Source organism: Glycine soja, chromosome 4 (assembly GCF_004193775.1).
Source record: "Glycine soja cultivar W05 chromosome 4, ASM419377v2, whole genome shotgun sequence".
Taxonomy (NCBI): domain Eukaryota; kingdom Viridiplantae; phylum Streptophyta; class Magnoliopsida; order Fabales; family Fabaceae; genus Glycine; species Glycine soja.
The window spans coordinates 11552269-11565084 of record NC_041005.1 but is presented as its reverse complement, the minus strand read 5'-3'; the positions used below and the strand labels follow the sequence as shown (position 1 = coordinate 11565084).

The following is a 12816-nucleotide window of genomic DNA, read 5'->3' as shown; positions in this document are numbered from 1 at the left end:
TTGATATCAAGTAAAGGTTTAATTTGGTTTGAAATCTGAAAGTTAACTTATACTTGAACACCCCGCATTCATGGTCTTTCTATAAAGTCAGAATGGCAGTGACACCAACAACACATAATCAACTTCAGTGTCACCTGACTTCTAAGTCTCGTGAAAAAAACAGTAAGTATGCAAAAGAAGTGATTTAACACTTGCATGAGAACAAAGCACAAATGAAGGAGCAATGGAGGTAACACCACAAGAAAATATGTATAGCTGCAACTCTGATAGTCAGTAAAATCAATTGAGATGTTCCATCATTCAATGTGATGGATAGGACTAAAAAGAGAGAAAGAATCAAATATATACATATTGTGCACCTTTTATATAGCATGTTGTCAATTTGACAACTATTGCATGGTATATAACTCAAACATGGAAGGGTCATATAAAGTTACCTGCTTTTACTAGTCCATTGTGCAAAAGTATCAAACCATGCGTACCCAGGAATTCTTTTACCTCTAATGTATGTGTTTTGACAATGAAAGTACCTTGCCTAGAATTAGATCTTCTGGATGTTTCAGTGATTTAGATTCCTTCTGTATATCTTCATTCTCTGCTAAATATTCTCCAACAATGATCCTCCGGAATCTTCAAGTTCATCTAGAACCAGGCACCACCAGAGCACAAACCGAGTAAAATTTTTAGTCAGAATAGAGTTGTTTGAATTTGAATGACAACAATTAGTATAGTTACTGCTGGATCACCAAATAGTTTGGAACATTATACCAACAAGTTACTTAGGCTGGCCTAGATCACAGAGAATTAGTTTTTCAACACATAATAAGATATCATCATGGTCATTAGGTACTACCAAAGATTCAAAACATTACAAGTGACAAAAGCCTGAAAGCAAAAGTTATTAGGTGATGCTTCTACTTGATTCAGGAAGCTAGGTTAGAAGAGGTAAAAAAAAAAAACTTGGTGCCAAATATGTGCATTGGTATATGTAAAGCAATTACAGGAAAAATACTTTACATGTCATGAAACCAAGGAAAATTGAAGTCAATAGGACAATCCTGAATAAATTGCTTAAATGACAATGGTTTTGCATGTAATTTCAGCCTCGGGAAATTACCGTGTATGTGTCAATGCTTGACAATTTAACGAAATAATTTGATGTACCAAATATAATATCATGCCTTTAGCTGCTCCTGATTTACACAGAACATTCCAACTCTTGTTCATGCACATCATGGCAAAAATGTTTTCATTTTTATCTACAAGATTTTTTCTTACAGCATAAAACCGAAATTGAATTGTTGCAACTTTTGAACAAAACATCAATCAATATTTAATTCAAATCTCAATTCAAAATTGGATTTCAAATTATTAATTTCTATATTTTTTTTCCTAAAGGAGTAGCCAATAATTATAATTTATTACCTCCACAAGCCGGTGCTGTCCACCATATTGATCAGTAAGTCAGTAACTATTAAGGACTTCAGCATGGTCATGTTTCTTACAACATGAGCACATCACTTGTCCTGTATCATCATTATGCACATCAGACTAGATAGAAAATTACAGCCCAGAGCTGATAAACATCAAATACTGACCTTTTTCATACCAATTTAAATGGCAAAGTCACTCTAAATTTGCATATATTGAATGCCATTGCCAACAACTCCAATATGTGCTTTAAACCAAGAAAACACCCTCAACTGCATACGGCAAGAATAAGACAAACAGCTCTGTTCAGTTCATTATGATATCGTACCACAGGTTACCGAGAACTAAATCAAACTCACCAACATAAGAAAACCAGCTCTACCACTGTTATGCTTGTTTACATTTCTGGATTGGCCCAGAAATGGAACTTATCTCAAGGATTTGCATAATTGTAAAGGCATGTAACAAACTTGCTTTTCTTTTTTTTTTTTAAATAATTTTTAGCATAAGTACTGTAAATAATTGTACAAGTATGAACTGACTATAGTGTATTATAAACAAAAAAAAAAAAAAGGAAGATAAAGGAGCATGACAATGTTTCAACCATGGAGGCAAACAGAAAAAGGGAAAGAAAAATCCATTGATAATATCATATAGAGGCTAAAATTGCCAGCAGACAAACCAATGAAATCTCATGTTTCCTTTATTGATTTGCAACTTCTAGTACAGTATAAACATATACTAATCTATCTATTTGTCACGAGGTTTGGATTACATTTATGCTATAAGCTATACTAAGTGTTATATGGATGAGTATGAGTTTTGAAACCAAGTCAACTTCAATTCAAATTCGTACCCCTCATAAGAAGAAATGAAAAAGAAAACGGGGTTGGAAAGGGCAGAGAAGATGACTCTAACTAAAACAGCTCAAACTCTTCACAGTCTTCTATATCCTCTAAATCATTTGCATTCTCCTTATTTGCAGCCACAGATGGCGCTGTACTTCCAAAATCCCGGAACTTGGGGAGTTCTGGTGGAGCTGCACACCGTATTAGAGCCCAGTTGAGGCCTTCAAAGAAAGGGTGCTGCTTTATTTCAGCAGCACCTTTTACAGAACCTAATCGATTTTCAGGATCCTTTATCAGCAATCCTCTGATCAAATCTCTTGCATGGAAACTGACTATTGGAGTACCCGGGAACTTAAGGCTTTGTGAAACAACATTGGCTAATGTGTCCTCATTTGATTGGCCCTTGAAGGGAGTCTTACCATATAAAAGCTCAAACAAAAATATACCAAAAGTCCACCAATCTACAGCACTCCCATGACCCTCACCTTTGATGATCTCCGGAGCAAGATATTCATAGGTTCCAACAAAGGAGTTAGACCGTGCACTGGTAGGCTCCACCACAAGCTGTGGCAGAGGACCAACATGAGAAGCTATGTCAGCCTTCATCTTCCGAGATTTCATTCCGGCAGATAACAGAATGGGAGTAAAGCAGGAAACTTGCCAATCTGGTTGGAGACAGAAAGGGTGTATGCAACTAGCCTCAGAACAGGGACTGGATGTTTTCTCTGTGTCAGGTGAAGATGACTTGACTAACATTGGATTGACAGAACACCTGAGTGACAAGTCAAAATCTGTCAGCATAATGTGTCCATCTTCTCGTACTAGGATATTTTCTGGCTTTAGGTCTCGATATACAACTCCCAGCATGTGCAAATACTCCAGGGCAAGAAGAACCTCAGCAACATAAAACCTGCAAATGTGATGGCATGACTATAGTGAGGAAAATGTGTGAAAAACTTATCCACTTGCCATGGATTGTCATGCGGGAATCTGTTTCTGGTAAGTGAGGAAGCAAGACAACACAGCATTTACACTTGAATAAGCACGTCATCTAGTGGAAAGAGTGTGTATAAGATGTATATATTATATAATCTTTACCTAGTATACTTAATCTGCATCTTGATGAGTTGCAGGCTAAACTATACTTTTTTCGGTATATTAATCAAGATAATTTCAAACACTGCTATTTGATTCAGTTCTCTTGGGAATTTCTATGGTTTTTAACCCTTTTTAACATGTGTCTGTTTTTTTTAAATTTCATTCATACACATTACCTCACTCCCATTCTCCAGAAATTTGAACTTAGGTTTTCTAGTTTACTAGTTTAGTGCATATCAAACATATAATGATAGCTGGACTGATAAATGAATGCTAAAATGAATAAATTAACAAAAGGTCTACTGGACATCTTGAACATAGTGATTAGCTAGGGTTAAAAAAATAATAATACGAACTTACTCTAACCAGACAAAGACTGAATTTAAAAACAGAAATATAGAAATCCAGGCAAGATTGAATTTCAAAATATATTCTTAGAGAGTAGAAAAGTCCACAATTCCTACCTAGTTGCTTGTTCCGAGAAACTCTTGTATGGTTGCCTCTGTCGCAGCACATGCAGATCTCCGCCTGGACAATACTCCATAACCAAGCAAGAGAGCTTATCTGTTGCAATATGGGAATAAAGTGTAGGAAGAAATGGATGGTCCAGCATCTGAAGGATCTCTCTTTCAGTTTGGGCCCTGAACATTTTCTTCCGACTTGCCAAAAATTCACTGTCCATCACTTTGAGTGCAAAAAGGCAGCTGGTACCAATTAGTTCTGCAAGATAAACAGTTCCAATGTCCCCACTACCAAGCCTCCTTAGCAGCTTAAAGTGCTTCAAATTTAAACTACCATGTTGCTGCTGAACAGCACGAACAGCTTCCCATCTCAAGTGTTTTGACATGTGAGGCCTGTGGCCACCGCGACTGGAACCACTTAGACTGCTTTCCTCACTGATGCTTGTGCTACTACTATATTCACCAATGCTACTTTTTGAGCTTTGAGAGTACTCGCCCTTTTCCTTTGATCTTGATTTCTCATCAACTTTTGTCACCAGAAACTTAGTTCTCTTATTGCAATTCAAGCTGAAACCAGATTTGCTTGAATCTGTACCACCATTAATTGAGTTAACTTCAATGCTATGATTTGAACTGCTAGGCGACTGTTTCTCATTGTCTTTCACATCATGCTTCAAATCAGAATTGCCACCCTCCTTGTCCAAATTACTTGTACAAGGAGTAGAGCAACTAGAGGCAGAACTTAAATCTTGCTTTACTTTTTTCTTAAGGAAGTTCAAGTTATTGAATATTGGCTTTGACAAACATGTATTACTGCTTGTGGATTTATCCGCTCCATTACCAGTGCTAGAGCTAGGAGGACAAGATGCAGAAGGTAAATTTGCTTCATGCCCCTTATCTGGCAATGAAGAACCAAGAGAAGCTTTGCTTGAGGAAGCATGATGCATTCTGGCCTCTGGCACTTCTTCACTTGCAGAGGCAACTGGTGACAAATTTGCAAGTATTGGTTTTCCAGTTCCCGTGATTAATTCCTCACCCTCAACCTCTAATGGTAGAGGAACAATCTGATATTGGGATGCAAACCCAGTTATCATTTCTTTTGGTTTTGTCGCATCAACCAAAGGACTAGCATGATTATCACTTGAACTTGATATAGTTACACCGGACAATTTATCAGAAGGTGCAGATATCTCTGGCACAAGAGAAATTTCAACCAAGTTCCCTTTCCCCTCATCTACCACTGCCGTGTACAACCTTTTGATGGTGCCCGCCTCTGATACTCTAGATGAACTGCATGGCTTAGTCAGTCTCTTCAAAGCAGCCATTTCTGAGGCCTGAGAGATGCACAACCCTCTAAGTGCCTGCTTTAAACTTACAGGCTCTGAGATGCCAATTCCTGATGCCTGAGATGAAGTAACTTTTATTGGCCTTTTAAGAGCACTCTTTTGTAAACGTGATGAACTACGACTTCTAGATGAGCTTTTAATTTCAATAGCCTGAAAAAGCTGATTAATATCATCCTCAATCGAATACTTCTTTCCTGATTTGTGAGCACAACTACTCTCAGGCTTTTCATCCATTTTGAATTCAGAAATTATCTCTTCCCTTGATTCCACTATCTCACATGTATTACCAGAGGTATCCATATTTGATAGATGTATTTTAAAAATTGATGAACAAAAAACAGGAAACTCAGCTTTAGCCCAATTTTAAAGACGAGCCACAGAGGACTGCACAGAAGTAAAAAACCGCAAAGGGCATCCTCCAGATTTCTCTTCAGTCATAGTTCTCCACCAAATCAATTGGTTGCCTTGAATCTCTTTAATGATTATAACACCAAACCTGAAATTTTAGCATTAATATTTCAGATTGGTTAAGACAAGAATTGTGATTCAAATGAAGAGACTTACTTCAATGCATTAGTATTTGTCTATGAAATCAACATGAATATTCATTCAAAGTGTGAAAAATAATATATGTAGCTACATACACAAGGAAAAAACAAAACACACACGCATCCAAACACCAAGTTGCTAAACAAATTGAATTGGACCTCTCCCTCACCCAATCACTCCTAAAACAAATCAATAAATAGTCATCCTTGTAATTGAAAGACTTAACACATTTTTTGCCATTCTACTCCTTACATATGTTCCTCTCTGATGTTCTAACCTGAGGCCGCACTCTTGGACCACCCCTAGCATTTACATCCCTGATGGAGGAGAGCAAGAATAGAGCTCCTTTATTTTCAGATTTGGTGTTTGAAGATGAATGTGAAAGTGGGATACTTTTATTGATTTTGCGAAGAGTGGTATACAAGGTGAGAGTTGATATCAGGGAAAAAATAAAGGATCAAAATTCAAAACTCACAACCCAAACATCGAATTAATGTCAGAAATAGAGCTAAAATTAAAAAAAAAAAAATGGATTCAAAGCCGAGTGGAGAGGAAGGAAGCTCAATGGAAGAGATTTTTTATTTAAAAAAAAAAAGTAAAATTCATGAAACAAACAAAAAAGCATAAATACATTTACCAATTTCCCTCCCCATGGATCAAATTCAAAAGAGGAGCTAAAAAAAAGTTAAAGCTTTACAAATTGCAAAACCATCATCCAAGAAATTTTGTTTTGCAAAATCAACCAACTGCAACCACCCCCTAAAAACAAAAACTGCAAATAAAAATCAAAACAATTAATTAAGGAAACCAAGAAAATAACAAGTGATAAACATTACCTGAAATAGCCCCAGAAGCCCAGAAAGCGCGGCGTGAAGGAGAATTGAAAGACCCCAAAAACCGTAACATATGCAAAGTAACTCACCGAGAAGGAGCATGAAAGATTGAAAAGGCTACGGCTAGGGTTTGAGGTTTGAACTTGAAAGAGACAGACACAGAGAGAGAAGGAAAAGCAAAAGGGGTGAGTGAGAGTGAGGAAAGAGAAAACAGAAAAGGTTGAAATGATAATCACGAGAAGGATGAAAGAGCAGTGAGTGCCACACACAGTCTCTCTCTCTCTCAACAAGAAGCTATTCCTATTAACTACACCTCCTACCACCTACTACTACTCTCTTTCTTTTTCTCTGTAATGTAATCTAATGCAATGGCGAAAAAAGAAAGAAAAAAAAGCATTTACTATGATTTATGTTATGTTGTGTGTACTGTGCACAACATTAACACATGGTGTTGTGTTGCAGAGACACACTCACGCACATACATCACACTTACAATATTACATTACACACAACAACACACGACAGTGAGAGCAGGTATACAAATATTGATATTTTTTGAATTATGGATGTTATATCGAAATCGAACTCAATTTCATATAAAGTTATCTTAGCATAATTATTATACGGATAAAAAAATGTTAGTGTATGTTAATGTATTTTTTGTCATATGTATGAAAAAAATATTTTAATAAAAAAATAAAATTTATTTTAATAATTTTTGTCTCAAAAATTAATTTTTTGACTTTGCGAGAGATAACACTAATATCATATATTCACATATATGATAAGAGCATATGAAACGTGTAACGTTAATGTGCGGCTAAGTCACAGTGTCCTAGTAGCAGTTCTAGTTGTAGGCTGCTAAGAGGAGGTTTTTGTACACTACATTACATCTTGAAGGGGTCCCATGATGTTAGGCATTGTGGATTTTTTTTTTTTTCCCCTTAGATTTGTTAATTGTAATCATAACATAAAGGCCTGAGCTTTTCTCACTAACAAACAAACAAATCTTAAAATAATTAGGTCAAATCTTTGCTTATGTTATCTGGATTGGATTTCGACTAGAATTGACTAGTAAGTTGGATACTTTGTTTATTTAAATAAGAATAAATTATTGAAGGAATGTAGTTAGAAAGCTTTTTTATAAAAAGTGCTTAATTTAAAAGTTCTAATTTGATCAATATATGAATAAAAATGGATATGACTTATAAATTTATACAAGAAAATATGTTAAATTGTGTTTTATAATCTTTTTTTCAAAGTTTACTCAAAAATAAGATAATCTTTTAATCTTTTAAATTAACGGGATAGTATATATGCCTTTTTTTTATTTGTGTATAGTAAACATATAACTATAGTTGGTGGACATAGTGTCGATGTGACATATAACATGACAAGAAAATATATTGTTTTAAAGTTTGATAGTATTTTTTTTTTTACTTTCAAAAGTTGCATATTTTATTCCTAAAATATAATTTAGTCTTTTAAGAGATGGTAAAATAGTTGAAAATTAAAATATTTTGCCTCTTAAAAATATTTAAGCCTTTTGAAAAATGGTAAAAAAAAGTCAAAAATAGAATTTGAACTCTTAATTTCTCTAGTGAAAATTAACATATTTTCTCATTTATCCTTAATGCAATTCCAAAGAGATTCACAACCCTTATAATCTAGATGATCATCATCTCTACTAATTTACTACTATGGTGCACCATACATTTCAAATAATCATTCATTCTGTAGACCACAATATCAAAAAACTAAAGAATCCAAACTACAACAACCTAAAAAAACACAGAGAACACAAAGCACAACACATACTAAATTTCTCTAGAAAAATTAGTAAATGATAATGAATTGAACTTCATTTGATACACACATACAAACACGACATTCAAAGATTTAGAACACCAAAATTTTATTCTAAAAAATTCCGGTGAACTTGTAAAATCAAATCTCATTCACTCAGAATCCAAAAACATTGCCAAGTTACAAGCATATTTTTCCAAAAGTTCAACCAATAATAGGCATGAAAATATCCCAAACCCCCAAAAACAACAACACAATCAAATACCTCCAAAGTAAATAGAGAACATAGAACAACATAACACAATCAAATACCCTAAAAAACTCATTTTGTATTTTGCAGCCAAAGAACATAGCACTACCTACCATGTCAAAAATACCAAAAGACAACCCCAAAAATCCTCCCTTTGATAGACGATTAAGCAAACGCCCACAATCTCATACCCTAAAACAAAAAAACCTCAGCAACCGCCACCACTATTGACCACAAAATCCCATTTTGCATTACACACCCAATGAACTCAAAAAGGTCGAAACAAAAATATATAAAAAAGAACAACAACAACACAAACAACATACCTTTGTTGATGACAACAACGATGGCAGTGACTATAGGAGGCAATGCCAACAATAATCCGATGATGATCATGTACCCTAGGTCTCGCTCTACCGTTTACAAATCCTTGGTTCCCCTTTACTTCACTCACGTCAGAATGTCACTTCTCCTTCCAATGGTTTTTTTATTTTGCAAACAAAGAGGCATCGTTTTGAAACCTTTCCCACATCAACATCCTACTTAGCAACTAACGGACACATCATACAACTTTGTTAACTTTTTAAACATTTCTCCTCAAAAGGACCAAAATAAGACATTTTAAAAATTTAAAGGACCAAAATGAAACTTTTAAAACTTAATGTACCAAAATGAAACAACCACAAAACTTAATGGACCAAAAGTGACATTAAACTTATTGTTTACATTCTTAAGAAAATCATACTTATCAAAAAGTGGTTGTATAATTAAAAAAATTTGAAGAAAATTTATTACATACAATTAAATAACACAATAGTTTCTAAAATTGTAATAATAGTCAAATTGGTTCCTAAAATTAAAAAGATTTAATTGAAAATTTTGCCTCCTAACTTTTAAAATTTCACAAGTATTGTCCCTAAAGTTTTTTCTTACACATTTTGACCCTAAATGTATATAATTTTTTAGAATTTAGTTCAAACATTCGTTGATTATCCTTTACTTTCAAAATTATCTATATTTTTCCCTTAAAATGCAACCAAGTCTTAAAAAAATGATAAAAGTGTTGGAGGTGAGGTTGAAACCCTGGATCCAATTAAATCATTTAACATTTTTAATTTATATTTAATATATAATATTTTATTTGTTAATTACATTTTTGGTTTTTCAAGTGTATGCTTATATTTATTATATAAAAAACAAAAAGTTAAGATGATAAAAAATATTTATTAAATATTATTATTTTAAGACTTAAATATGTTTTTGATCCCTGATAAATACTCATTTTTTGTGTTTGGCCCCTAATAAATTTTCCCTTCGGATTGAGTCCCTAATATTTGAAAAAATTTGTCTCAGGTCCTGCCATTAGTCCAAAATCATTATATGCCTATGTGGTCATTAACTGGACACTTAAGATTACACGTGTGCTGCTACATGTAACTTTGGTGTTAATGGTTTTACAAGTAGGATTAATTATTTTAAAAAAAGACAAAGAAAACGACATCGTTTGAATAAAGACACTATAGGTTAAAAAAACAACATCGTTTGTGTCATATAGAAAGGGCGTAACGACATTGCTTCAAAAGACAAATGCATTTCTCTGTTGCCTTCTAGGTTTCCATCAAAGTTTTGCACAGAAGATGATTAGGGTTAACGATTTGGTCCGTTGTTACTATTGTGGAGGGTTTGTTTAGACGACGCGTGGGTGCGACGTTTGGTCTTTATCTTTGTCGTTGTGGTCCACGTGTTTTTGGGGTTATGATTTGGTACGATTAAAGGAAGATTCTGGTATTAAAGTTTGTGGTCTTAAAAGTGAAGATTGTGCTCAAGAAAGGTTCATCATTAAGTATTATTTATTGCATTTGTATTGTTTATTTGTCTTTTTGTTCATTTTTTGTCACTATGTGGTGGGGTGCACATGGTGGTTGTGTTATTGATTAGAATAATTTTTTTGGGGGGGTTAATTTTTTTTTATGGTTTGGCAAAGATGTCTTTTTCTGTGAAGGTTAATCACAGGGATAATTTAATTCGAAATCCCATTTTAAAGTATGCTAGTGGAGACAAAATGTTGTTGCTTGACATAGATGAGGATAAGTGATCCTTCTTCAAATTAGTTGGCATTCTGAAGGACGACATGAATTGCAAGGTGACTTTAAGTTGTGGTGGACAGGGGTTCATGATATTGGTCTAAAAGAGTTGACCCTTGATAGTGACGCTCTTGAGTTGACAAATCTTGCATTGAGTAACAACACTGAAGTCTTAATTTATGTTGAGAAAATCAATGATGGAAGGGTTGTTGTTAGTAAGGGTGATGTTGTAGCACTTGATGGTGGGGACGAAGGTGTTGGGAATGAAGTTGTTGGGGTTCAAGCTGTTGTTAATGAGTCTGATTCTAGTGATACTGAGTCTAGTGAAGGTGGTTCTAAAAGTGGGTCTAAGAATGATAATGAATGTGTTATTTTCGAAGATAGTGAAGAGGAGAGAGCAACCGGGGTCAATGATGGTTTTGATAGTGAGGATGAGAGTTTAGTTAACCTCATCTCGAAGAAAAAATGCAGAAAAGCTTCTCATGTTGGATCTAGTAGTGGTCATTGGAATGTTGAAGAAGGAAATGGTGAATTAAGTGAGGGATATGAAACTGAAGAGCTTTAGAGTGTTGGTTTCGAATTTGATGAAGAAGACAGACATAAGTCTATTAGATACAGGAAAAAGAAGTTGAGTAGAGATTTTGAGTTCAAGATTGGTATGGAATTTTGTAGCCTATAGGAGTTCAAAGAAGCAACTGTTGGCCATTCTATAATAAACGAGAGAAAGGTTATTTTTCGACCAAATGTCAAAGTCAGGGCAAGGGCCAAGTGCAAAGAGAAATGTGGGTATGGGATTTTTTGCAGCAAGGTCGGGAGGAGTCATACATATAGGATTAAGACCTCCAGACCAAAACATCACTATGGAGGGGTTTTTAGCAACAAGAATGCTAACTCTAAATGGGTGTCGAAAATTATTGTAGAGAAGTTAAAGTCCAATGATGATGTCACCAAAAGGTGGTCATCTAAATAAAAGGAAACAAACACCTCAAAAACACTCTGGTTCAAAGACTATGAAAAAGGAAAAACAATCATCTTCAAAGTCTGTCAAAGGTGCACAAGCAGCTTCTAAATCAACTTCTCAATAGGGTTCTCAACCAGCTTCTTAGCATGCTAGTCAACCAGCTTCTCAATCACAACCTGCTTCACAAGTAGTTTCTCAAGCACAACCAGCTTCTTAAGTAGCTTTTGGATCACAACCATCTTCTCAACCAGTTACAGGGTTGTCTTTTGAGACTGCAAAGTCCACCAAGTTGACGAGATTACAAGTGATGTTGAACTTAAATATGTTGTTGGTCACCATAGAGGTTTGTTATTAATCTATTGTACATCATATTTGCAGGAAATTAGAGAACCTACCAAAAACGTTAGGAAGTCTAAAAGATCAACACTTGTTGCAAATGCATTCCCTACTAGAATTGACAATTTGAAGAAGTTTTGAGAGCTGACAAAAGGCCAATCTATAAATGATGTGATTGAAAGGAAAATTTTGCAATCATCAAGATTAACCGAATTGTGTGGCAGGTTGGCTTTTCCAAAACAACCAACATTTGGTGTTGTTGTTAATGTTGATAAGGTTTAGTAGTCTTTCTGTCGGGCAACAAGGAACACATAGGAAAAAGTAATGATCCGAAAGTAAAGATGATATTTTGAAACCAACATTGAAGAAGACTTAATTTTTTGTTTGTTGGTTTTTCATATGTCACTTGAACTTAAATTTATCCATGTAATGATACCATTTTGGTTGGCTTTTTGGTCTGCAATGATGCCATTTTGGTTAGATTTTTGTTGTGTACCACATGGTTTTGTTAGTAGCCAAACTTGCACTCTATTTTAATATTGTAGGATTTGTTGCTTGTTAGACATCATGTTGTTCAATACTCTTTAATGTTAGTGATATTAATGTCACTGTTATTAGACTAAAATTAATGTCATTGTTATTAAACTAAAATTATTAGTTCGGTGATAGTAATGCCTTTGTTATTATATTGAAATTAGTAGTTCTTTTAGAGTAGCACTTGAAATTGAATGCTTGTTTCAAACTGGTATGTATGTTGTCTTCATAATCAAATATATAAGGTCCAACCAAGATTATTAAGAACAAAGGATGGCG

General features: G+C 34.5%; 1 protein-coding gene and 1 long non-coding RNA gene across 2 annotated transcripts; both read right to left on the bottom strand.

The window, feature by feature from the left end:
* Positions 1-224: 224 nt before the first annotated feature.
* LOC114409337 lies at positions 225-1887 on the bottom strand. The gene is made up of 3 exons (XR_003666034.1): positions 1599-1887; positions 1426-1526; positions 225-642 (listed from the first exon to the last, which is right to left on the bottom strand). It is a non-coding gene; the product is annotated as an uncharacterized LOC114409337 (long non-coding RNA).
* Positions 1888-2053: 166 nt separating this feature from the next.
* On the bottom strand, positions 2054-7057 carry LOC114409336 (serine/threonine-protein kinase D6PKL1-like). Its single transcript, XM_028372766.1, has 3 exons — positions 6570-7057; positions 3842-5680; positions 2054-3189 (listed from the first exon to the last, which is right to left on the bottom strand). The coding sequence occupies exons 2-3, from the start codon at positions 5482-5484 to the stop codon at positions 2349-2351; spliced, it is 2484 nt and encodes an 827-aa protein (XP_028228567.1). The 5' UTR covers positions 5485-5680; positions 6570-7057; the 3' UTR covers positions 2054-2348.
* Between the last annotated feature and the right edge of the window lie 5759 nt (positions 7058-12816).